Genomic DNA, 26,053 nt, shown 5'->3' with positions numbered 1-26,053 from the left:
AAACAGAGGAGGCAAAGGGGAGGGAGTGTGGATCATGCATGTGCATTAACTCGGCTCCAGCGGCACAGCAGCAGCAGCAGCAGCAAACAGAAACAGCAGCAGCACAGGAGGGAAAGAAAGAGAGAGAGAAAGACAGAGAGGGAGAGTTGGAGGGAGGGAAGTAGTCTCAGGCACAGGAACAAAAGCTGCAGAGGACTGCTTTCCATCTCCAGTAAAAGAACAACGGAGGAGTAATAGAAGGAGGAGGGGGTGGACATGATAGTAGTGAGACAATAACGGAAGAGAAGAGGCACATTGTAGTCAGTGAGGATTGAAACCAAGGCTCTTCTCTTCTTTGCTCTCCATGTTTTTGGGGACTCAACGTACCATTGCCTTCGTCTCCAAAGCCAGAGCAGGATGTCTGTGTCGGGGAAGAAGGAATTTGACGTGAAACAGATCCTCAGGCTCCGCTGGCGCTGGTTTAGCCATTCATCCCAAGGTTCGGCTGGCGGTGGAGGTGGAGGCGTTGGCGGTGTGGGAGGCTACATCCAGCAGGATGGCCTGGACCACAGAGGAACGCCTGTCCAGGGACGGCTGAAGAGTCACTCACGGGAAAGAGGCATTGGAGGACTCCGTAAGACCAACAGCCCCGTCCACAGCATCTTGGCACCAACACCAGGGCCCACACCTGTCTATGTCAGAGCGGGTCATCAATCATGGCATCATCAGCAGAACACCATCCAAGGTCTCCAGGTCAATGAGGAATCTTCAAAGAGCAGTTCTTCTCCCAGCACCACAGGGAAAGAGGACACAAACACTAGCCAAGAAGATGTGAAAAGCAGCACAGAGGAACCTGCAGAGGTGGAGGCCAGAGAGAGGTACGAATGTAAATAGGTGTTAGAAACTTAAGAGGCAGGATCTGTTGTGCCACATCAATCACTCTTCGTTATAGGCTCAAATATCAGAGGTGGATTGTGGGATGTTATTTTGGAGATACATGGTTCATTTAGTTTTCAAAATGAAAGTATATCTGCTAAATATAATCTGCATCTAATGTGAATTTCAGCTATCTATGATTATAAAGCAATATATTTTGTTGTGATCAGGAGAGATGGCCCCTACTTACCACCTAACAGTCAGACTTAATATCCATTAATCGTTTTTCAGATCAAATCGAGAAGAAGAGCATATCTCTTGCTTTTCGTCCTGTATGTAGAGCCTCCAATTAAGATAAGATTAAATTATCTGCACAGCTAACATTTTCCAGTTTACTCAGGCTAGTCAGTTGCCACCGTGGCTCACCTGGGGACAGCTCACTCTCATTGTCCACCGCATGTTAGGCAGGATAAACCAATAAAACATCCTTTTAATTATTCATTGTACTGAAGGCCAAGGCCTTTACTGCTCCTTTGTCTGTGTTGTGGTCCAGATTACATGCACAGAACGCCTTTGCCTGATTCCTCAGAGTATTTAGTTTTTACATGGCAGACTAATGCATTCTTCCATAGAGTTAAAAGTGGATAGTGGGAAAAAGGCATTACATCACGTAACACCTACTGGACCTATAAAAAGAGAAAGCAGTACTGTCATATGAATTATATAGGTTGCCAGCCATAACTACATCCACTTAATGCCCTAAAAGCTATCACAGCCAGTGGCTGGAACAGGATATTTAAATCAAATATCCCACTGCCAAACTCTGACAAATGAGTTTTCCAGCTATAAATCCCACCCCCTGCCTTCCTATGTTGTGCTTTCCCCACTGTCTTTCTTGTGATCCTACGTCTTCTTCCAGGAAGTAAACAGGTTAGAGATGTGTGTGTGTGCGTTGGCGTGTTTGGGTGTGTGTGTGTGTGTGTGTGTGTGTGTGTGTGCTGCCTGGCAGAACACTAAAAGCACCTCACATGAAGGATGAAAAGACCAAGTCTCCTTTTATCTTGTCTGTGACATTCTAAGGTGATTGGTCCTTCAGCTTTGCTGTGGGCTTCTGTTCTCTGCACCTGGTGATGAAATGAACAATGGAAGGAAACCTGTTCCTTTGTTTTTATATAGAGCTCACCGTGATTAAACGGCTAATTCTAAATACATAGCCTTTGCCATAAGCCAAAAAATGTGCCACTGTGGATTAAAGGACAGGCTGTGGATGGCCAGATGCCCTGAACAGGGCATGAATTATTCTGAGTTAAGATACAGTTTTGTAATCAACTCGATGCTCTGCTCTTCATGTTGTCATGATTGGCAGATGTTCATGTTTTGGAATCCCTATCTGTGAAACGCACATGCATAAAAGATGTGCCTCACGGTAAAAATGTGTAACTTACTGGCTCCCGGGGACCTTGAGTTCATGCTGGCCATGTAAAATACAGAACTGTCGACATATTTTGACAATGATACTGAAATATTGAAATGGTCCTGCTGTCTGGCTCAACAGCACTTGATTGCATATATATGACAGAATACAGTGTACATAGAAAATGAATTTTCCTTTGCAATGCATCAAATAATATTGACAGCTTCCTCTTTATATACAAATAATCACCCACCTTAACAGCAAGTGTTTTACATAATTACTGAATCAAGAATTTTGATCGAACTGCAACAGAAATGGCCAGAAACAAGCAGCTTGATGTGAGCAGTTATCAGGGAAATACATATCTGTATGTTGGATAATCTCACTCATGCTCATCGTCCTTAATGCCGATTACAGCCACTCATTAACTGTGATGGAGTAATTGTTCGGAATGACTTTGGGACAAGTGCGGCATCTGTAGATGTACAGTATAGCGTGGTGAATTAGACCAGTGACTGTGTGACACATCATGGCTCGCATGTTCATCTGCGGCTAAGCAGATGTGTGGATGTCACTGAGATATGCACATTCATTTGCTCCACCAGCTGGGTGGCCCTATTACGTCTCACATCATAAATCCTTGACACATAATTTGTCACAATCCCTCAGGCTGAATCTAGAAGGAGCTCTGCTGGCTGTGAAAAATACAAAAGTTGTAGCCTTCCCTCTATAGTTGGAAAATATGTGTCAGTCATTTGGGGGGTGCATGCCCCTGAGTGATGAGTTTCATCCGCATGGTGTGTGCAAGAAACCAATCCCATCAGTTTTTTCCATGTTTTGATTGATTTGGTTTCTCACCCCTGCAATTATAATAGCTCAGATTGTTGTCAAACTGGATTACTGGCAAAGTCAATGAAAGCAGCTCATGTTCCTATTATTTTGACAACCACATTATAGTCAGTGGGCTGGGCGAAATAACAGACACACGTTGGTGTTTACTTCAATCCAGTTTAACACCACAAGCTACTGTTCATCCTGCAAAATGATCATACAGTTGAACTGCCACCTTTCTTACACTGTTTCAATATAAACTCAACATTATAGCAGTAGTGAAGGAGGAGTCAGTGCAGAATTGTTGTATTAGATATTTTGTGCACATAATGTTTTAGCAAGTGAGTATATAAATCTGAAAATTATATATTAATTTCAGGAACCATAAAACCTTCAATTCAGCTAAACGTTTGCTGGTACCACATTAATCACTTTGGCAAGTTGTATAATGTGGTAACCGCATACATTTAGTTTAATTGAGGATATAATGATTGAAATAATAAAATCATACACTTATATGTTCACATTAGTTTACTGGCATTCCTTAAGATTACTGGAAACTCAGACGTTGTGCTAACAAAAGATTTGTTTATCTTATAGTTAGCTGCGTTTTTTAGCTCATTCTAAAAATCTGCATGAATATTAAGTCAGTGACTCATTTATGCTTTCTCCAGACTTAAGTTATCTCTTCTTATTTAAGTCACTGCTCGATATCTTGTCTGAGTTGTTAAATCAGTAGGGTACCTTGTTGTTCCTCATCCATGCGCTTAATGGCCATTCATATCTATATACATAATATTTGCTCTGTCTTCATGACTCTCATCCAAATAACCTCTCCCTATCGTTGACACAGAATATATGACTGAAGTTAACCTGAATGGAATGGAAACCCTGACCTCTCCCACATAAACACTAACAGAGGCTTGAGTCAGCGGGTTGTTAGTTTGAATGATATCTCAATTCCCTCTCCGCCGCCTTGGAAAAGAAATACCACCACCTTTCCCCCTGTCAGCAGCAGTAATTCAGATATTTGTTGAATGCCTCATAACACCACAGAGCTTATAAGGTCTGTGTACGTGACACATCCCGTGGAGGCATCCATAAGATGCAGTAAATTGCAAAACACTGTTGTGATCTCAAAATGATGCCTGCAGGGGATTGTTGGGATTGCTGATTGGATATAAGAAATGGTGAACGTTAAACGTTAAAATTTGGCACATCAGCATGCACTCTGCCAAGGACCGTCTTAGATGGCAGTTAAAGATGAAACAAGTTTTGAACGATGCTTTGAACAGCAGTGAGAAGACATATTATATGCAGGACACATTCTCTCATTTCTGTTCAAATACGGATCTGTCTTTTTCTTTTTTCTTTTTTTTTTCTTTTTTTTTTTACCAAATGGACATAATTCAAAGAAAATAATCCCTGATACAGTTTTCTATTCATTTTACATTGGCACTATTGGTGGGGGCCATGACATAGTCTAATAGTGCCCTGAGGCACTCGCATACAGTAATTGGTTTTGAAATAGAATCAATCAACAACTGCGATCAAACTGAAAATATGACTGTGTAGACAAATAAAATCACAACCAGCTGTAGGGGAAATATGAGCAAACGTACAGTTTGTTTAATATGCACAGTTTAAGATCCGTGGTATGATTTAGGTTGGGGGAAATTATTTTACGAGTCATTCGTGCAATGATTCTGCTATTTTTACAGCACCCCCAATAAAAACACTAACATTTAAGTCGCCATTTTAGATTATACAGTATGAAACTGCATATAGCCCCTAAAAAGCGAGATCTATGAATGATATATAACAAACAACCGGCAATGCACTGCAGCAATGTTTCCGATGAATTTGTTTACACACTAACATCAGATGTAGATAAGTTATGGATAATCCAACAATGACCATACGCCTACACTGTGCAAGATAACGTGCCATCAGCAAAGCCGTGAGGATCTTTCTGCTAAGATCTGCACATTTTTCATTTACAGGATGCCCCCAACCCTCAGCTCATGCGCACATACACGTGTGTGTGTGTTTCTGTCTTTGTGGGGACACTCATTGACATAATGCATTTCCTTACCCTTTACCCTAACCTTAACCACATTCTGTATTCGCAGCACAGTCTTTATTTGGTTGTGTTTTCTGTTTGTGTGCCTTTTTATGGTTCTCAATGTGCTGAGCTGTCAGGGCCACCCTAGGAAAGTTAGAAGAGGGCCGTATTTCATTTCTGCTAATAGCTGTGGCAGTTTTCCGTCACACCCTCCAACATAACTGGCAACATTCGGGGCAGATTCTTGTGTTTGGCCGGAGGTCCTCAGTCATTATTGATATTAAGCAGGTATGCCCAGTTTAACAACGGCATCAGAAGAAAAATATCTATTGTGAGCCACGGTGAGACAGGAGACGTGCAGAGGGAAAAATCTATTTCTGTGCAGAGTTATCACGTCAGTCTCACTGCCCGGATCAAGTTATTACAGTCAGTGAATATACTTCTCTCAACACAAAGCCCAGTGACAGTATACTGGCTGTCAAATGACAGAGGCATAAAGATCTCATGGAATGTATAGGCTTGGCATATGCTCTTTGGGGCTTTGTGTGAGTTGTTAAATTCTCAACCCAGCCCAAGCTACTCAGCAGCCTTCTGGGGAAAATGGCTGTTATAATCCATTTTGAAAGATACATTTCCCATTTGGCCCAGGCAGGCAGGCACGACTTTCCCTCTTGTAGAGGGATGAAGTTGACACCAGTTAGAATAAGACTGAGTTTCTCTGCAACATGTCTGACTCATAACCTCTACAGCTAGGGGCTAATGTGCGCTGATGAGTCGCCTGAGCGTTCATCTATTAAACACAAACTACACTGTGTTATTATTAATTGTGAGTGTCTTTTATATATATATATATTTGTCTGTGTCTTTTATGAGCAAAAACCTCATAGGGAGTTTAAAGTCTTAAAATACTGCAAAGCCTCTGCTCATCTGCATACCAGACATTGTTGAATATGCAATGTCTTTACGGTGTCTCAGGAGCAATTAGTCACATTGTGGTGTGATAGCTGCGAGATGGTGTGAGGAGCAAATGATGAGACTTCAGGTGACGTGCACACTGAAGGAAATCTGCTGTAAGATGAGGTGTGGTGGTAAATAAAGCAGCGTCTTCTGTTGCATTCTAGTTTATCTGGTTCTGTTTTGTGGACCAATTTGTCTTCACATTGTTCTGGGAATGCAAAAAGGCACACAAAAACTTTCCTTTAGTCTGTACACCACTAAAAAAATCTCTATATGTTCTCTTTCTGTGAATTCTTCAGCAGTATGCAATGTACAGCATTGTCTGTGCTGCATTTTCTCTGGTGTAAGGTGTTCTGGGGTTTTAGTGCCTCAATAAAATTGGGCTGCACCTCGGATGATCCAGCCCTATAGTGGAAGCGAAATATACACCTCAGAGCAAATTTACTGCTCCCTAGAATGTGATACCAAAGCAATTAGTGTCTGAGAGATTGGTAGGCACGAAAAATCCTTACAGCATGCTTTGGAGCCAATACAAAGGCAATGTATCTCAGTTTTATGGCCCAGTTGCTTATTCAGTCTTGTTTGGTGTTCCTCCCCAAGACTTCGGAGTCAGTGGGGAATATCGTGACAGGGCAATAAATTACTGTTGCATTTAGCATAAAGTCTCCCAATAAAGATTAGACTATAGAATGCTGCGGTGACTGGAGTGCAATATAAACAATTCCCGAAGGGGGAATGTTGTTGTTTTTGTTGTAATCAAAGAGGAGAAAGTTCGGCACTGTGCTAAAAACTTTATATCAGTGTGCTAATCAGGACGTCAATGACAGCCCCCCTCCTTCCTGCAATGTAAATCCTAGAATGTGCCAATAAGTTGTGCAGCCGAGCATTACAGGGTTTTCAGTTCATTTGTATTGACAAATCTGTAACTTTACTAGTTTACGCAGCTCTCATATCAGTGCATGAGTAGTAATGAGTGGGGGCATTAAGTGTTGCTTCAAATAGCAGTAACATTTATTTTTTCTGGAGCACTATCAGTCTTCACACAGCAGAAGGACCATGAGATGACAGTAAATTCCCTCTGGGAGACGACTCGGATGTTTATGTAGCATAACAAACAACCCTAAATGTCAATGAGTGGACTTTCTCTGTGAAGGACACCAAAGTGACTGGGCTGCATTATTTGCCATGAGTGTGAGGGATTACTCGGATGCCTGTACAACAGCATGTAATCTTGCAGCCCGTGGGGACGGGGACTCAGCCCGGCCACAATGCAGCGAGGAACGGGCTGGTTCACTTGTTAAGTCCCTGTTTCTGGAAAGACACACATGCACACGCAGATATGCAGATGCGCAGAGGAACAGACAAAAGAGACATGGGCACATTCTGTCTGGAAAGCGGTTGCATGGATTGCCGCTGCTGGTTTGTCCCATTGGACTGAAACGCTTAGTTATCCACTTATGTACGGAGTTTAGTCCATAACAGTTTTAATTTCAGCTTAGAGTGGCAAGAAAGATGCAGATGCACCATGGGGAAAAGAGGATTCGGGGGTGCCATTTGTCCAAATAAGCTCTTTTGTGTCCTTAATAATTTGTTGCTTATCTCACTGCATACAGCTATTTACTTATTTATTTATTTGATGTCACACTTGGACGGGAAGCATAAACACTGAGGGAAGATGACTGATTTGTTTAATTAATTGCTGCTACTAAATTAAAATCCCCTATTAATTTGTCAGGTAGTGTTTTTTTTTTTTTTTTTTTTGGTCTGTATCTCCTCAAATAAAGTAGCTGCTTCTATTTTATTTTATTTTGTTTGATTTTATTTTCGAAAATTGAGTAGTAAAATCATCTTACTTCAACAAGCTAATGCTGTCTTCTGACTTTTAATTTAAAGGAGGCTACACACCATGTTCTCGTGTGGGGAATGGGTTCTGATGCAATGCCAAAATATTATTAATAATGTATATTAAAAGCACAGAGTGTAAAGAGGCTGCAGTTATACAGTCAGGGTTAGTTGTGCGCATCCATTTCTTTTTAATCACACCACATGTCTTTTCTCTACCTCCCTCCTTGCTTGTTATCCACAGGTTGGTTTTGAGCACCTTCTCCAGAATGAACACCAACTCCTCTGATGAGTTTTTCCAGGCCACAAATCATGCAGAACAGACGTTCCGTAAAATGGAGACCTACCTCCAGCACAAGCAACTGTGCGATGTCCTCTTGATAGCAGGGGATCACAAGATACCAGCTCACAGGTTGGTGTTGCTTCAGTCCGCTTTGATTTTATTGATTACACCTCCATATACGTCACACGTAAGGAAGCCTGTCAGGATGTGCTTCATTAAGCTGGCGTTGCAGACATTCAGGTTTTGGTCTGAATCACAGTTTGCAACAGATTTCGCAGTCGGATCCATCTGAAATAATTAAATGATCTTTGAAATGCAAAGCAGGTTTCTTCCGATGTTCAGGCGAAAGGTGGAACAATGGAAAGGGGGGGAAGATGGAGAGTCGCACAAATTGTGTTTGCCGCATCTAAATAACCACACTGCTGTTATCCAATTACACCTTTGCCCATGCTCATTTCCACATTACATTCGATACGCGGAAGAACACTGTGATCCACTGCACAGAGGTGTCAATATTTGGGCATCCAGGCCTCGGTTGAATGGCTGATTTGAACAGATCACGTCATCCCCTTAATGCTTTGAGCCACTGGGTTCACTGAGTGCATCTGCTTGCACGTCTATCCACCGACATATTTTGTTAGTTCATGCAGACCGAGTCATGAAACAGAAACTGGATGGCTCCACGGAGACAGAAAACGAGTATCCCAGTAACCTATTTAGGTAAACATCGATCTGAATTTCTTTTTCTTCAGTTTTGTATTTATATTCTCCTTGGATACAACCATGTAAAGCAGGGGTGAGTCATAATAAATGACAAATGGTATAATAAATATGAATATAAATATTAGAAACCATAAAATTGTGGATATGTGGGTGTAGGCTGTTGGATTTATTCTCTCAAACGCATTTCCTTGCTGTGACATACGATCTCTCCATTCCTTCATGAAAGTTGGTTATGCGAGCTAGACAAATGAGCTCACATAATTAGAAGTCTGGTCATCGTAGCTATTAGCAACATGAAGTGTGTGGGATAAAGTCATTTATCATGCAGTGACAAAGTGGAATCACACCGTATTGGAGGTGGGGTCCATTTCTTGCTGTGACCTGCATGGTGTAAAAGCACGCAATCACTATAAATCACTGTTAGAAATGGGAGTACTTTCATTTATTAGAATTATTACAATTTGATGCAACGTACTGAAAATAGATAACCTATGTTGTGAAATAGAGCAACATTTGAGGATATGAAACCCACTCTTGCAATAACCAGCATCTAGATCCCCCGTAGACAGGCAGCGCAATGTAACGCATTAATTAAATGCACTTTCCCTTCATGGCAGACTGGTCCTGAGTGCTGTGTCGGACTACTTTGCCGCTATGTTCACCAGCGACGTCAGAGAGGCAAAGCAAGAGGAGATCAAGATGGAGGGAGTGGATCCAGAGGCCCTCCGAGCCCTCGTTCATTTTGCCTACACTGGTGAGTGCTCATAAAGACATTCACTAGCTCTTGTAACGGTTATGAGACTTTCTGAATGCAACATGATTAAAATGGATCAATAAGAGAATCTGTCGCTGTCCACTGGCTGGCAGCACTTCAACACTAAAAACACTAACACTAAAACAGCTTTATGTTACCAGGCAAATTGGCCTTTTGCCAAATCTCCTACCATATATTTGAATCAGGATATCAACAATCTTACGTTGTTACAAGTTAATCATATTGATTCAATTTTATTACAGTAAACACAGGAAAAAAAAACAGCTCAGATCGTTGCCCTACTAGTATTATTTTTTTACCCAGAAGTGTAACTATTTCTCTTGATTCTCTAATTAAACTGCAAATATGTGGTCCCCTTTCCCTGATTACCATCTTGACGATAATACTTCTTCCAAAGCTGTTTTAGCCATTGATCCTACATTCAGTCATGTCATGAAAATGTATTTTCCTTGTCCTGACATTGCAGGTGTCCTTGAGCTGAAAGAGGAGACCATTGAGAGTTTATTAGCGGCAGCTTGCCTCCTCCAGCTTTCACAAGTCATCCAGGTGTGCTGTAACTTCCTGATGAAACAGCTTCATCCCTCCAATTGCCTGGGAATTCGTTCCTTCGCGGATGCCCAGGGCTGCGTGGACCTGCTCAACGTGGCACATAACTACACCATGGTAGGACAGCGCACAGTTCCAGAGCACATTTACAGGGTGGGCTAAATTACTGCAAGGGATTTGCGCTCTTCGTTGCATGAATACCCACTGGCTGGAAGCTGTAACTGTAAAAAGAGGTTTTAAAAATTCAGTTTAATTACATGTGAAAGGCAGCCGCATTGTAGTAGATCAAATTAACCCTGCTCATAATGTAAGACTGACAGGATTCCTTTTTTATTTTACTCTGGAGTCTATTGCTTTGTGAATTCAGTGCACATTTTGAATATAAATCTGCATGTTATGTAATTTGGTTGTGCTGTCAGTAAGAGATACCACATTGATTACTGCACTGCCAGGCGTGCAATTTTTACTTATGTATTTCTCCCAGGGATATTTGCGCTGGATTGAGATTCATCCGTATATTTGTCAGATAATTTCTTGCTGGTCATGCAGAAGTGACAGCGTGAGGCAGGCGTTATCTCCTGAAGGACATCTGCTCACCGTGTTTACACAGTCCCCGTCCAAGACCAGGAGGTTAATCTAATCATCAAACTGCACAAGAGGGCCAACTTCCTGTTCAATCACTTCGGTAATGAGCAGGGAGAGCTGTGGGCTTCCTGCAAGACTGTCCTCTGCGTTCTGAGTGGATCGAGTTGTGTTTTGATAAGCTCGGTTTCCCTAGCCGGGCACGCCAGCTCCGCTTCCTTTTCCTTTACAAGGGAGCTGCCCTTTTGATGTTGGAGTGCATACAAATGTAGTGTTTTATTATTTGCGTTTGCAGTATTGCTTTTCATCAGTATAACTCTTACATCTTAATAAATAATTTAGATTTTTGTAAATGAATTCCAATTTTTTTCCTAGATAATTATGGCAGTCTGTTTTGGCCAGCCTCTACAAATTAAATGGTAATCAGAAAGTTCTTGGAAGGTAATTGTTCCAGCCTCGCTGCGGCTGGATTACGATTAAGCATCAGCGTTTCCTCCTCCTCAGAAACATTGGTATTACACAATTACACTTTTGCAGTATTTAAATCAATTAGTTTCCTCTCCTGCTGATCTTGTTTTCCAAGCCATTTACTCACAAATGAGTTTGCCAGCATCTAAAAACATGTCGTTTTAAATCGCTATGAAACAAACTTGCTTAAGCTTTCAGTTTTCATGTCAGCTGTTCTGGTAGGTAATTACAAATAATTGGTCTAAAGCAAAGACTTGGAAAGAATTCTTCCTCAGCCTTACCACCAGAGATCAATAGGTGTCTCTCATTTCATTAAGGCTGCCCATGTTAAGCTCTTAAAACCTGTTCTCATAATAGACTGGCCCAAGACACTGTAATTTGCTGCAACCTGATGATCAATAGCGTGCTTGTTTTTGTAATTGTTGAGCACCCACTCGAGAGTGAGGACTTGATTTGTCAAAGTTAGTGCGGCGGCTTCATAATTAATGCTGCGTTGGCTTGTTCAGAAAGTAAACAGGGCCGGATTATAGCCAAAGATTGCTCTGTATGTCTTCCATGTATTTAAATGAATACAGGAGGGAGAGTGTTTTATATATCATCTCTAATGGAACTGCCCAGAGACAAAGACCTTGAAGAGGTAGCCATGCAGTGCCGTAATATTGCCTGGGCTTTTGGCCAATAAATGGAAGATTAATCTTTAGGAAGGCCATAGAAAACAGCTTCCACAAAACTTGGAGTTGGACACTGCATTGGTGGGATTGTAATGGTAGTTGGCTGAGCTTTGCTGTTTCTCGTCAAAAGGCTTCAAAAGGCTTAATGGTATCATGTACAATCAGCAGCAAAACTGCCTTAAAAGCTCATGAAGAAGATTTTTGGGGAGTACTTCGCGCCAGATTGATTTGCAGTCTGTTGTTGTATGGATCATTTTATCTCATGAGCTAAGTGAAACAGACGACAGTTTCATGTCTTCAGTCAGAATTGATGAGTAACAGAAAGTGTATCACTTTGGTCATCAGTTATTGCAGATAGAGACCTCCAAATCGGCACTCTCTGTCTGCTCGCATTCATTTCTCTTCACTTCCCTGTCCTTGTGCCACTGGGGCCTCATAGGTATAGAAACACACGCGCGCACACACAAATTGCTGCATCGAGCGTACTCCTCGGCTAATAACTGATGATTATCTGTCTCCTCCGTGTCTCCTCTGTGTTCCAGGAACACTTCCTGGAGGTCATTCAGAACCAAGAGTTCCTGCTGCTCCCCACGGCTGAGATTGTTAAGCTGCTCTCCAGCGATGACATCAACGTTCCCGATGAAGAAACCATCTTCCAGGCTTTGATGCTGTGGGTGAGGTACGACGTGCAGCATCGGCAGCAGGACCTCGGGGTGCTTCTCGCTTACATCCGCCTGCCTCTTCTTCCCCCGCAGGTGAGACAGTTAAGGATTGGTACTCACTCTGTAAGTGAAAACTCAAATGTCCAAGACCTCTGTCTGTTCTCATAAAGTGAGACATATTGACTGCTGAAACCTTTTCTTATAGTTGACCACTGACAGGCCATGTACAACTGAATGATAACTTTTTATTTAAGGGAATAAAGTAAAGAAAATATTTTCCCCTTTGTCATCCTAATTTACATAACATCAAACACAGACAAGGATGTCTCTTCTGTTGAATTAATGCCTCTTTGTTTCTATGCTCATGTAAATTAATTTTTTATTGTCAACAGATGCAGGAATCTGGCGTGAATGCCTGCAAAAAACGATGAATAAATGTTTTTATGAATGACAAAACATGTGGAAAATGTGAGCTAATACATAAGTTATTTCATCCGTTGGCCTGGGAAATGCTATTTGCTGCAAGGCAAATAAACAACACAAATGAGTCATCGTTTTTGTCAAACCGTGCTGTACTGCTTTTCAAGATGAGCAGAGCCGCGCTGCCAAGATTTCTTGAAGGCATTGCAAGATCAATAAATAAGGACAAACCTTTAAAGTGAAAATGGAATGCGTGGAGAAATAGTCAGTAAAACCACAGAGAAAACGTCTGAAAAGCAACCTCTTCAATCTTAAATGACCTATTTCCATATTTAACAGTGAAATGGTAAAACTGCTTATGCACGTACAAACAGGTGCAAACGACACGGGCTAAAATAGTTTTGTGAACTTGTTGGTTTACCTGCGTGTAATAAAAACGTATTCATTACAAATTAGCTTAAAGTAATTTGCTTCACCCCATATAAAGATAAGAATGTGTTTGTGCACTACGATCTAATGAAAATGGTCCCGCAAGATATTGAGCTTTGATTAAGGTGCTGAATTGCAGCATGATTCTTGTGAATTATGTTGTCTGTCGTGTTGTGTTAGCTGTTAGACATTTTCCCCAAGTATTAGGGATTTCTTTGCATTCCTTCAAAGGTGATTTGTGTAAATTCTGCAAACATTGGCACACACACACTGATCAGGCATAACATTATGACCACCTCCCTAATATTGTGCAGGTCTGCCTTGTGCCTCCAAAACAGTTGTGACACATCAGAGAATGGACATGGGCCTTCTGAGGGTGTCCTGTGGTGTCTGGTAACAGTATGTTGTTAGTGGGGGCCTTTGGGTCCTTTGATTTGAGGGGAGGGTCCTCTGTGGATCATCCCACAGATACTGGATCAGTTTGGGATCTACTGAATTTGGAGGCCAGGTGCTGTTTTTCATGTTTTTTAAGTTGTTCCTAAACTGTTTTTCTGTCTCTTTCATATAGCTTCTCGCAGATCTGGAAAACAACAAGATGTTCTCCGACGATCTGGAATGTCAAAAGCTGCTCATGGAGGCCATGAAGTACCATCTCCTGCCCGAAAGACGTCCCATGTTTCAGAGTCCCAGAACAAAACCCAGGAAGTCCACTGTGGGTGCACTGTACGCCGTAGGAGGAATGGATGCTACCAAAGGTATAGCTCAAACGCACTAGTTGTCAATTCACAGCAGCAGCTTGGCTTATTTAAAATGTAATACTCTGTAATGTAATACTAATGTGCTTGTTAATGCAGGCTCCACCACTATAGAGAAATATGACCTGCGGACGAACACTTGGGTCCAGGTCGGGGTCATGAACGGACGCCGGCTGCAGTTTGGCGTGGCAGTGATAGACAACAAGCTGTATGTGGTCGGAGGGAGAGATGGACTCAAGACGTCCAACATGGTGGAGTGCTATAATCCCATCAACAAGGTGTGGTCCACCATGCCCCCAATGTCAACACACAGGCATGGCCTTGGTGAGTGTTTGTCTTGGCAGATTATAGTTCAGATTCTTTCACTAAAAAACAAACTAATATACTGATAAATTGACATCTAGCTTTGACAACAGTACTTTATTTAGGCTGCTAAATCATATAAGAACCATGTTGAAAAATGAAAAATGAAAAGCACTGCATTTTTTAAGGACCTCTGTAAATAAATCTGTTTTTTAAACCTAACAAACCCACGTCTGCTCCGATATGTTGTAGCTGTTTTTTAAAAGTATATAGAAATAATTGTTGTTTCATTTGCCTTGTAATTTGAGGTCTAAGCCCAGTCAGGGAACCCGGCGTTATGAGACACCAACAATTGCAGGAAGCCTGCTCTGTAGGGTCACAACTGGTATGCTCAAAAAAAAAAAAATCAAAAAAAAAATCACACATTTCTTTGACACAGACCTTTGATATTTTCCCATTCCCCTATCAAAGCTTGGCAAGCTGTGCTGGCCCTGCTCTTCCTTACCCTTCCCTGCCCAATAAATCTCATATCAGAGGCGTTTTGATTCACAGTTGAAACAGGTCTGAGTAACAGAACAGGGAGATCTTGTCAAAGCATTCAGCTCACACGCCCAGTGTGGTCGGAGGTATCAGCGAGCCCAGGAGATCACACTGTACAGATTACCTGTGTTGTCTTTGATCCTTCCTGTGGCAAATATCTCTTGCTGCTTTGCTTATCTTGTGCATATTTTCAGTCTGAATATATTTGAAGCTGGTATCGACCAACATCCCTGCATGGCAATGTCCTGCTGTGTGCCTTATGGGTGAAGACAAGAAATAGAGTATGTCTTTTTTATTCCAAAAGCACCAGTTGGTAATAAAAAAAAAAAAGGGGCGCTTCACTACCAGAACGATTTCTGTTTGACGGTGTTAATGTTATTCCCTCAATGTGGTCTTGTCCTCACGTTCCCCCAAAATAATTGAACTCTCACCAAAGGAAATAAGGCTTGTAATATAAAAATCCATTGTGTTAAAACATCCTCTGCATTGTTGCTGGCGAAAACCGCTTTCCTCTGTGACTTGGGAATGAGGAATAACAATGTAGTTTTATAGTCTTCCTGTTTTTCTCAATAGGTTTGGTCAGCTGGATGACTTACTCCGGTCAGTTCTAAAATGAGAAATGTACCTCGGCCGCAGCTCTTTCCAAGAACAGTTGAAAGAAGAAAGAGTTTCATTTGGAAACATGCTTTTTTTTTTCATTGATTATTCACTGACATGTGGTTTACATTTGCATTATGCGTTACCAACAGAATTGAAAAATATAGTCATTTTGGGTCTTTTATCCTCAATGAGTCATATGAAATGAATATGATTGACACTTAAGTGAAAATATTTAATATTATAAAAGCTTGTGTTACAGAGTCTATTGTGCGCTTGTACTGCAAACTTTAAATATACAGAATGGAAATACATGATATAAATTGAACCACAACACAGTTCATTATGTATCTATGAGATACAAGTGTTTACAGAGACAATATGCGTTGGCTTTGGGCTTTTGTACGACATATTAATATGCAAATATAAAGCACAAGTGCCTACACCAATCACTAATGGCCTGACAGCATCCTTTACAAAAACAATCCTTTATGGTAACATAGATCTCTTGTCTCCATTTGTGTAGGTATTGCTGTGCTCGAGGGCCCTATGTATGCCGTGGGAGGCCACGATGGCTGGAGCTATCTGAACACAGTGGAACGCTGGGACCCGCAGGCAAGACAGTGGAACTACGTGGCCAGCATGTCCACGCCGCGGAGCACCATGGGAGTCACGGCACTCAACGGAAAGTATGTCGCGCCGCCTCGTTATCGTCGAACCAAACTACACCGTCCCATCGTGCGACCTTACTTCACTGTTGCCTTTCTGTTTCTTTGTAATACGTGCGCTAGCTTGGTTTTAGAACTATTTGCTTCCGCGCAGGCATGGTAAACACACAGCCACAGGAGGCAATTTAAAGCAAAAAAGGAATGCCAGTGCTTGTGCATATTGAAGCTTTGTTGTTTAACAGCTGAAAAGGTGCATATACCAGTGCTATAGTCACCATACTGTTAGGTATTGTCATGCTTCCTTTTAGCAAACACGGCAGTCTAAACCTAGATTGAATCGTTCACAAGTTCAGTAGCACACTGAATTAAAAAATCTTAAACTCTCACTGCACATGCTTTGTTTTGATAACTGGTCAGAATGAATCTAATCCATTATCGCTACTAACAAGAGTGCAGCTGTAAAACTTACAGTGCCCTTGTCCAGGAAGTGGCGTATTAGTGCGCTATTAGTTTGACAACATCATACTTCTTGAATGGCTTTGTGGTCTGCGTGAGATACAGTGTGGCTGTGCAGTAGTTAGCAGCTCAGAGCAAAGGCCGTTCTGATTAGTGTGGTCATTCATACAGTGTAATTTGGACTCTATAAAAGCAAAACACTTCATGTATTTGCATGTATTAAAGGCATTACAATGCAGTTTATAAGTAAATTAAGCAAAGAACAGAGCAGCTCTAATTTGAATGTGGTTGTGTAACAGAGGAGAAAGGACGCAGTTGCTTTGCTACATCCAGCATTCAGTGCTAAAGTTGGTGCCGAGTTATTTTTGCAGCTAGGTCAAAAATAGACAACAGGGAAGCTATTTCCCTAGCCACTACTTTCTTGATGTTGGTCTACAAATACTTAAATCCCCGATGTGATCTTTCTGGAACGCTCAAGGAGAGATGATATCCACTACTTGCTGCTGTCACGTTATCACTGCCCTGTCATTGTTTTTACAAATCTTTGACAAGTGAGTTACTTCTGCCAGATTCATTCCAACTGTACGTACAAGTCAACTATGTTTGAGTTTTAAACCATTTTGTTGATTTCCTCAGGCTGTTTGCAGTAGGTGGTCGTGACGGCAGCTCGTGCCTGAGGTCCATGGAGTGCTTCGATCCGCACACCAACAAATGGAGCATGTGTGCACCCATGGCCAAGAGGCGAGGAGGAGTGGGTGTAGCGACATACAACAACTTCCTGTATGCTGTGGGCGGACACGACGCTCCCGCCTCCAACCACTGTTCTAGACTCTCCGATTGTGTCGAGAGGTCAGTTTATGTTTCTCCTCGGGAGAAAACACACAAACACAATGCTGCGTTTGGATCGCTGTTGGTGGGGCTCAGTAATGGGTGGGGTCAAGCTTATTGACATTTTCTCATGAGAACAAAAGGCAGTTAAACTCTTCATCCCCACCCTCTTCCTGCATTTTGAGACAGCCTGTACTATTCTGCATGATACTCAATGGAACGGATGGTAGGCGTTAAGCATGGCTTTATTTTATAGTATCTGGCACCATCTGGTGGCCACCATGTCCTCCTGAATATGCACCTGAGGGAAGCAGGTTAGATGGAAGTCAGATGCAGACAGAATCTTCTCTACCATGCAACGCGTCACATGATCATTTGCATATTTATCAAAGTACCCACAACCAAATAACACATATATTTACTGTGAACATGTCTGATCTCTTCTCTTGTCTCAATTTATTTTAAGTTTTAAGACACTGGAAAGGGGCGGCACAGTGGCGAGGTGGTTAGCACTGATGCCTCACAGCAAAAAGGTCCCGGGTTCGAATCCATGGGCTGTGTGTGGAGTTTGCATGTTCTCCCTGTGTCTGCGTGGGTTCTCTCCGGGTACTCCGGCTTCCTCCCACCGTCCAAAGACATGCTCATTAGGTTAACTGGTGATTCTAAATTGGCCGTAGGTGTGAGTTTGAGTGTGAATGGTTGTCTGTCTCTCTGTGTTAGCCCTGAGATAGACTGGCGACCTGTCCAGGGTGTACCCCCGCCTCTCACCCGATGACAGCTGGGATAGGCTCCAGCAGACCCCCGCGACCCTTAACAGGATTAAGCGGGTACAGAAGATGAATGAATGACACTGGAAAGCATTTTCCCTTATTTGTGTTGAAAAGTAATTTGAATTTTTAAATTCATACATTCGATCCCAAGATCTAAATAAAGAGTCTTATACTTATACTCCAAATAATCAGTCCTAGTATGGTAAATCTGTTACATATTTATGTCACTATTTTTTATGATGTGTAATTGATCTACTGTCCACATAAACATGTAATAGCTAAGGATTACTATGCAGAGCACATTGTTTCACATAATAATTACAAATCTTAGCACTCAAGTTGACATAAAACCTTGTGGTATCAAGACATAACTGAATCTCTAAATAATTGAGTATATTCATTTCTCAAAAATCATACAACATAAATCACACCGCAAACTCCTCCTTCCCCAACAAGTCCAATGCTCCCTGGACCCAGCGCGCATCAGCTGCTGCTCAAGAGACACTTCAACGTTTTTCTTTCATTTTGGCTCTCTGTGCTGAGAGGAATTCACCAGCGACCATTCAGACATCTGTGATTAAAGAGGGTGAGCTTGAGGGCGTTCCAGTTAGCGTGGATGCGGTTTTCCTCGTGAGGATGAAGCTGATCGGATAAACACAGTCTTGTTTCAGTTTCTGCTATTATTTGACCTGGTATCGCAATTACAGGTATGACCCAAAGACAGACACATGGACCACGGTGGCCTCCCTCAGCGTTCCCCGGGATGCAGTGGGTGTTTGCTTGCTGGGCGACAAGCTTTATGCGGTGGGCGGATATGACGGACAATCTTATCTGAACACTGTCGAGTCCTACGATGCACAGAACAATGAGTGGACGGAGGTAATCACATCTGCTTACACTATTTTAAATACGTTTTATTTCTGCTATTTTTAAATGAATCTTTGGTGAACTTTTGATCTTTAAAATTATTCAACTTTTAATGGATCCCCAGCTTTTTATGCCGAAATGAGTTATGTGTAACATCAGGGCTCCAGTTAACACCCTTCATCAGCATAAGTCTGATAAAGACACTGAAGCTCATCAATATTTTATAGCTTGCCTTTCATTTTGCCACTGTAACCCTCTTATCTGCATGAAGTAAGAAGGAATTTTTTTTCTGAAGACAGCCTGCATGTTAACTTCTCTGTCTTCCTGTAGGAGGTCCCTCTCAACATTGGCAGGGCAGGCGCCTGCGTGGTGGTGGTGAAATTGCCTTGAGACTTTTATTTCTTACAAAAGCACGGGAAACAAATGAGAGAGCAGCAAAGACGGTTGGACAAACAAAACAGCAGATCAAGGACACATCCTTCGAGATTTTCTTTTTTCTCCCTTTTCTTTTCTTTAACTCGGTTCTCCAAATTTTTTTCATGGGGGAAACGCAGACAGACAGAGCCTTGCCCATAAACCATTGTTTCTATCATTAGTGGACATGCCTGCCCACTGGGGAGGACTTGTTCAGAAACTGGACTGCACTGCACATTCTCAGAATTCTCAACCGATCAAGAATTTTCACAGACTTGGCGAGGCTGTAGCAGATCGGCGCCAAGTCTTTGTTGTTCTGCTTTGTTATGCTAGTTTTATGAAAAAGTTCTGTGAATGTCAAGATTAAATGTAAAAGTTTTCATTTTGAGTAAACTCCGGGTTAGTTTACATTTGTACATTTCTTATCGGTGCCATCTCACACAGTATATTTTTGGGTTTATATGTCCCTTTTTAGCCGATATAATGAACATTGTTATAATAAACAGATGTAACTATGTAAAAGTGTCTTTCCTTAATGGGTGGTCTGGACTGATTCTTACACTTTAGTGAAGGAGACCACTGTGAACTAGACTGGAGAGCAGGAATGAAGTGAACTTTTTGCTGAATAATATATTTGGACATTTTCTTGATTCTTATTGTTTTTAGCTTGTAGCTACAGAACACCAAAGTCATTTGCTTGTCTTAGATGTCTTGTTACACATCATATAAAGGTTTACAAGTTTGTGAATTACAGAAAATATATCATATTGATATTTCACACTGCTGTACAGATTTCTGTGATCTTTCTCAATTTGTGTTAATAGAATCATGCCTCAACCAGTGCCCTCTGGTGACCACGGTCACTCTTATTCATTTGGGTTTTATTTCTGGGCATGCGAGCTGAGCAAATGTCTTATTTGATTTATATAATATCACTTGCTCTTCTGTATTTTTAATGCCTTCTTTATCATGTAGAGCGTTTTCACTCCCACAGCTCAACTTTTGGATTAACCCTGAAGAAACGGCGAAGAAGAACCAGTTTTATTAATTTGACTCATTACAGTTTTTACATTTGTAATTGATTGTTCTGCTCAAAAGAATATTAAACATTACCAACTTGTTCACAGTGAAAACAATTTGTAACTGTAATTATGAACATGTTTTTTGGGCCAAATGTTACTTTTAATGTTTTTAAATCATAATTTTGTACAGCATGCCAACCTATAAATAAAAAGGACTTCAGTCTTCTCTGCATGTTCAGAGCTGTGGCCCCACAGCTGGTCGGATTTTGATTCCTCTTGTTGTTCTGTAAAACAAAGTAAACAAAAGTGATTCCCCGACTAAACAGACTTGAAAGCTGCTTTGCTGTCAGCGTTAACCTTAGCTTTTGTTCTCATGTGGCGCCCGCTCCTTGAATCAAGCAAGCGTGTTTGCCGATATCGCTCGGGTTCTTTTTTCACTTTCCCATCAACAGACTCAGGAGCAACTGCTTTTGCTTGCCTAAGATTTTTTTTTTTTTTTTTTTTTCATTGTTTGCCATCCAAATAGTCTCCTTCCCTCCTCCCTCCTCTAACTTGTTTGGTAAGGTTTCAATCTTTTCTGCACACAAAATATTGACTTATGTGTCCACATGTACAGGTTTTAATTCAGAAACCAGTGAGCGTCTTTAAAATAATATTAGACGCACATCACGGTGAACCCCCTTTTGCACATATCTCATTTGATGTAAAGATTAATCCTCTCCAACTTTCTATTTCTGCTTATCTGCATCTCCCTCTGTCAGATCTCATAAGGGAAATCAATAAAAGGATGATAGCTTTCACCTGAGCTCACCTCTTCAAGTAGTATAATATTACGGAAAGACCCAACATGTAGAATGTATTTCTGTCTGCAGCTAATCTGAGAAGCAGAGTGTTATGGCTGGAGATTTATGGCGCCATAACGACGAGAAGAGCTTCATGCAAAGACTGCAAAGATTGCAAAAGTTTTAAAATGCGCAAGATTCCTCTCCTTTCTGTAAAACTCCTCTAATGTAGGTTAGCTCAGTATTGCCTAATCTTAAATTCCACATCATCCTAATCATAGGTTCGCAGCTGCAGTGGTGCACACTGAGAGAGTCGGCGCCACGTGGTGAGGCCGTGACGCACATCTTCAAATTAAAATGCATCAGGTTTCCACGTCTGATTCTCGCTCAAAGGGCTCAAGGAAGATGTGTTTTATCTTGTAGCACAACATCTCAACAGAGCTGGAAAAACAGATTAAGACAAAGGCGGCAACAGACGCAGCAACGTGACTGCTGCCATGTTCTGCTGGGATTCCTGGAAGTAATAAAACTTGCTGATGATTCAGAAGTAAGGCGGTGCAACTTAACTCAAAGCTGCTTTGTTTTAGCTGAAGTGGATCGACACAGTGGAGGTCTTGTTCTGATTATCTGTGGAATCCTGTCAATAAAACCCCCGTTATGTGTTCAACATGACCTACATTTCTGGAAATACAACAACATCTCACTTGAAAGAGGATCGTCTCTAAATGTAATTCCCAGAACTCAGTCTAAATAATGCTTTTGTACATCACTGCATGGACCGTACAAATACGCCCACACAATATGTCACAAAGATTCATTCAAAAAGTCATTTTTTTTAAAAAAAAATGTGTAAATGTGCACCTTAGAAAACAGACTATAGAACTCATTTAATAATTAGCTGCAGACAAAGCAGCACAGGGGTGCAGGTCAGCCTGCAGGTCAGCTGGGTTTCTCTGTGTGGAGTTTACACGTTCTCCCTGTGCCTGTGTAGGTTGCCTGCAAGTGTGCATGCTTCCTCCTGCACTCCCAAGACATGCGTGTTAGGTTAATTGGTGAATCTAAATTGGCTGTAAATGTGAGTGGATTTTTGTCTCTCTGTGTTAGCCCTGTGATAAACTACCCACCCAACCCCAACGAAATGCCAGCTGTGATAGGCCCCAGCCCTCTACAGGGTAAGAGGTTACAGATAATAGATGAATGGATACAGACTTTTTAGGTAATTCCACTGAATCGGGAGAGACATTTGAACTTTCTGAACGTTTCATGAATTAGAAGACAATCCTTACAGATTTCCTTTTCTAAAGGGAGCAGCGACTTTACAGAGGAGACAACGAAGTATGCATGAGTTAATGATTAATTATGAGTTTCAAGCTTTGAGAAAATGAGATTGCGTGCCTTCAGCGTGGAAGCATATAACACAGGAAGAAAAGCAGAGATATGTCTTTCTTTGCAATAAAAGAATGCAAACACAGTGTCTTAATATGCAGCCCTTGTCTGATTTTTATTTCACCAGTATCTCTCATGCTCTCTGAGAGCTCCCGCATGGTGATGTAATCATATCATAAATTATCAAGAGAGGGTGCTGTTGCACTGCAGAGGACGCGCTCAGCACCGCAAACAGCAAATCAAAATCTCCAATACCATTACTGTTCATAATAAATGTCAACCGGCATTAAGAATGCCAAGGACAAATACTTGTGCTAATAACCCCGCATAATTATTGAGGGACGATGATGAAACGTTGAGAAATTGGTTGTTAAGGCGTCTCATTCTCTTACTTTCAAAATGAGCATCTCGCTGAGTCTTAAGGGGAGCTTGAAGCCTGCGAACGAGATGGGTCCCGACTTGAGAGATGATTTGTCAGGTTTTTAAAGGGATCTTGGCATCACAAAAGTTTGAACAATGTCTTATAATTGTGTGACAAAGCTCGACAGACTGTTCTATTTTCTAGCTCTGCTCCCAGACCCCCCTCTTTTTTTTGGGGAGGGTATTTTTTTTAGAAGTGCAGAAGCAGTTTTTCTTCATATTTTATTCTTTTTGTGACACTCTGAACAGAGATGGAAAGTGATGGGAGAAAGATGCAACAACACAGCGCGAGTGGTAAACAGTGTACTGTATTGATTGTTGGCTGTGAAGACAGCGTGTGTCTGCTGGATTGCTTTCGTATATAATATATATTTTTGGATACGGGAGGGGATTAAAGTGTGTTACAGAGATAATGTCATAGTCACAGAAAGACAAACACATTTCTCATGCCAGATTAATGATAATACTGCATAACTGTTTGCTGTCAATCCACAGCCTGAAAAGTTTAGACCAGCCAATGCTCGGCGAAGAATAAGAATGCCTGCAAAAACAAAATAATAAAAGGATTTGGGTAGTTTACATGTCAAAACACAGCGTTCTGAGAAAGACCGGGAGTGAAAAAGAAAAAGAAAAATATGGCTGCATGCAAGAGATCTTCACCACAGGGACTAAAGACAAGACTGATCCCTCTACAAGTGCCACAACAAACTGTCAACTTAGAATAGGATTGTCTCGTCGAGCCTGTTTAAATAAGCCTGTTAACATGGCATTTTTGACACGTTGCAATGGAGAGCCATGTCAGGCAAAATGTTGTGTCTTCTCTTCCCAGGTGACGGCAAATTGATTTTACACTGCAGCAAGTTTTTGTCAAGCAACTGAATTCATCGAGAGGCAACTTCTCTCGCGTGCCACACGGGCGGCAGGACAGCGTCCAACCACTGTCGTGTGTGTCCCTGTTCTGCTAACGACGAGCTTGGGGGAAAAAAAATAAATAAATAAATCACCTGCTCCAGGAAGTACGACACAAACTGCAGCCTTTCCAAGACACTGTCGGTGATAAAGCAGTTAGCCGAGCTTTCATGAGTCCGGCGCTGATACAAAGAATGACAGTTGCTTTTCGGGTCTGATCAAAGGCTGCAGACAAGTGCTGTAGAATGTTCCTCCCTCTACCCCCCCCCCACCCCACCCCACCCCCCAAACCCCTGTCTCTATCTAATGATAGTTGAATACATTGTCATCTCATTATCTTTGAAGAGGGGAAAGATCCCTCCCGTTTGAGTGGGCACCGTGTCTCTTGCCATCAGCCGGGCCCTAAGATTGGTGAAGCGCATTCTCGTCTCATTATGTTGAGTGAGAGATATCAGACACATCCCATCTGCCTAACGCCTTCCACACACATGCTGCCATGCTTCAGCCATACAAGCTGGTACTGTTCAGCTAGTACTCAGCTACGAGACTGATATTCAAAGCGGCTTTGGGCGCCACTATATTATTAGTAGCTAAATCCCTGCATGGTTGAAGATCTCTTTCAATACTAAGAGAATACAAACTTGCTTTAGACGGATGAGTACAAACAGGCCTGGTTTTTACGGTGGTAACCATCAAAGAGCTCTTGTCGTTTCAGCATGAGTCGACATCCCGCATCATTATTAATACTGCAAAATACCATGTACTTTATTTCTTAATTATTTTTTTTTACCAGCACACAAAACATATTTACCCCCAGGCAACTGGCTAAAAGGCTTTTCACTGCTTCTTCTGACAAACGAAAAGAGAACCAAATCTATCAGTCCCCACACATCGGTGCAATCTGATGAAATGATTTTACTCTGTAAATTCAGAAATGAATACATGTTTTTAATTACCAATTTTCAATTTAGAAACTATCTACACCGAGTGCAGTCATATTAAGGGATCGTTTTGGTACTTGTGTGACTGTTCTATAATGAATGAATAGTGCTCAAAGCCACCAGCCCACAATAGCTTGTGACACAAATGCCAAATTGGTCCCAGATTCTCTTGACTGGCTCTAACAGATGTCATGGGCCGATTGCCAAAACATCTTATCGTGGACACAGTACAGTGAAACCACAACACTGATCTACATGATGGATGTCAGATCAAAATGAATCCAGCCATGGTTTTACCAGCTTTGAATTCATGCATGGGGGAGCCTGTCAGGGGCGAGAGATGATGTGGACGCTGGCTCTCACTGTTTGTCAAGATTTTACATCCCTCCCCCTCGCTACTCGTTTGAAGCTAGTCATCTGCTGTCTAGCAGCTTGCTGCCAATACGCCGGAGAATCTAGATTCAACATTTGTGGACTTCTCACAGGAATGAATGCAATTAGACTGTTTTGTGGGTGTAAAGCATCCCTTTGCATACACTACGCAATCTATCATTTTAATGGGCCTCAACGTTCCCAGGGAACACGCTTTAATTTGGTAACTACACTTGTCTATTCCTTATTTTATGTGTCTAATTTAGACAGTAAACTGGTGACCCATCAGTGCCACTTTTCTTTTCTTTTTTTTCCACGGCAGCTTTGCCACTTTGGAAATCTGTGCAGAATAAAAAGAAAATACAAAACTAAAAGCAGACTTTTGAAAGTTGAACATCAAATGATGTTTTGACATCAAATGGAATAATGAGGAAACATCAAGACCTGAAAAAGATCACACATGCAAGTAGCCCAACTCTTTAAATGAGATGTGTTGTTTG

At 41.6% G+C, this 26,053-nt stretch overlaps 1 protein-coding gene across 1 annotated transcript; it reads left to right on the top strand.

Moving 5' to 3' along the window:
- Nucleotides 1-396: 396 nt before the first annotated feature.
- Nucleotides 397-20,947, top strand: klhl4 (kelch-like family member 4; the record flags this gene model as incomplete). Its single annotated transcript, XM_084549742.1, has 11 exons — nucleotides 397-857; nucleotides 8,209-8,376; nucleotides 9,588-9,724; nucleotides 10,212-10,408; nucleotides 12,555-12,767; nucleotides 14,092-14,278; nucleotides 14,378-14,602; nucleotides 16,245-16,407; nucleotides 17,479-17,691; nucleotides 19,148-19,319; nucleotides 19,638-20,947. 11 exons carry the CDS (start codon nucleotides 397-399, stop codon nucleotides 19,695-19,697), a joined length of 2,196 nt encoding a protein of 731 aa, XP_084405868.1. The 3' UTR covers nucleotides 19,698-20,947.
- Nucleotides 20,948-26,053: the final 5,106 nt, after the last annotated feature.

The sequence above is a fragment of the Chelon labrosus genome, assembly GCF_963514085.1.
Source record: "Chelon labrosus genome assembly, chromosome: 8".
NCBI classification, from domain to species: domain Eukaryota; kingdom Metazoa; phylum Chordata; class Actinopteri; order Mugiliformes; family Mugilidae; genus Chelon; species Chelon labrosus.
This window is presented reverse-complemented; position numbering and strand designations above follow the sequence as displayed.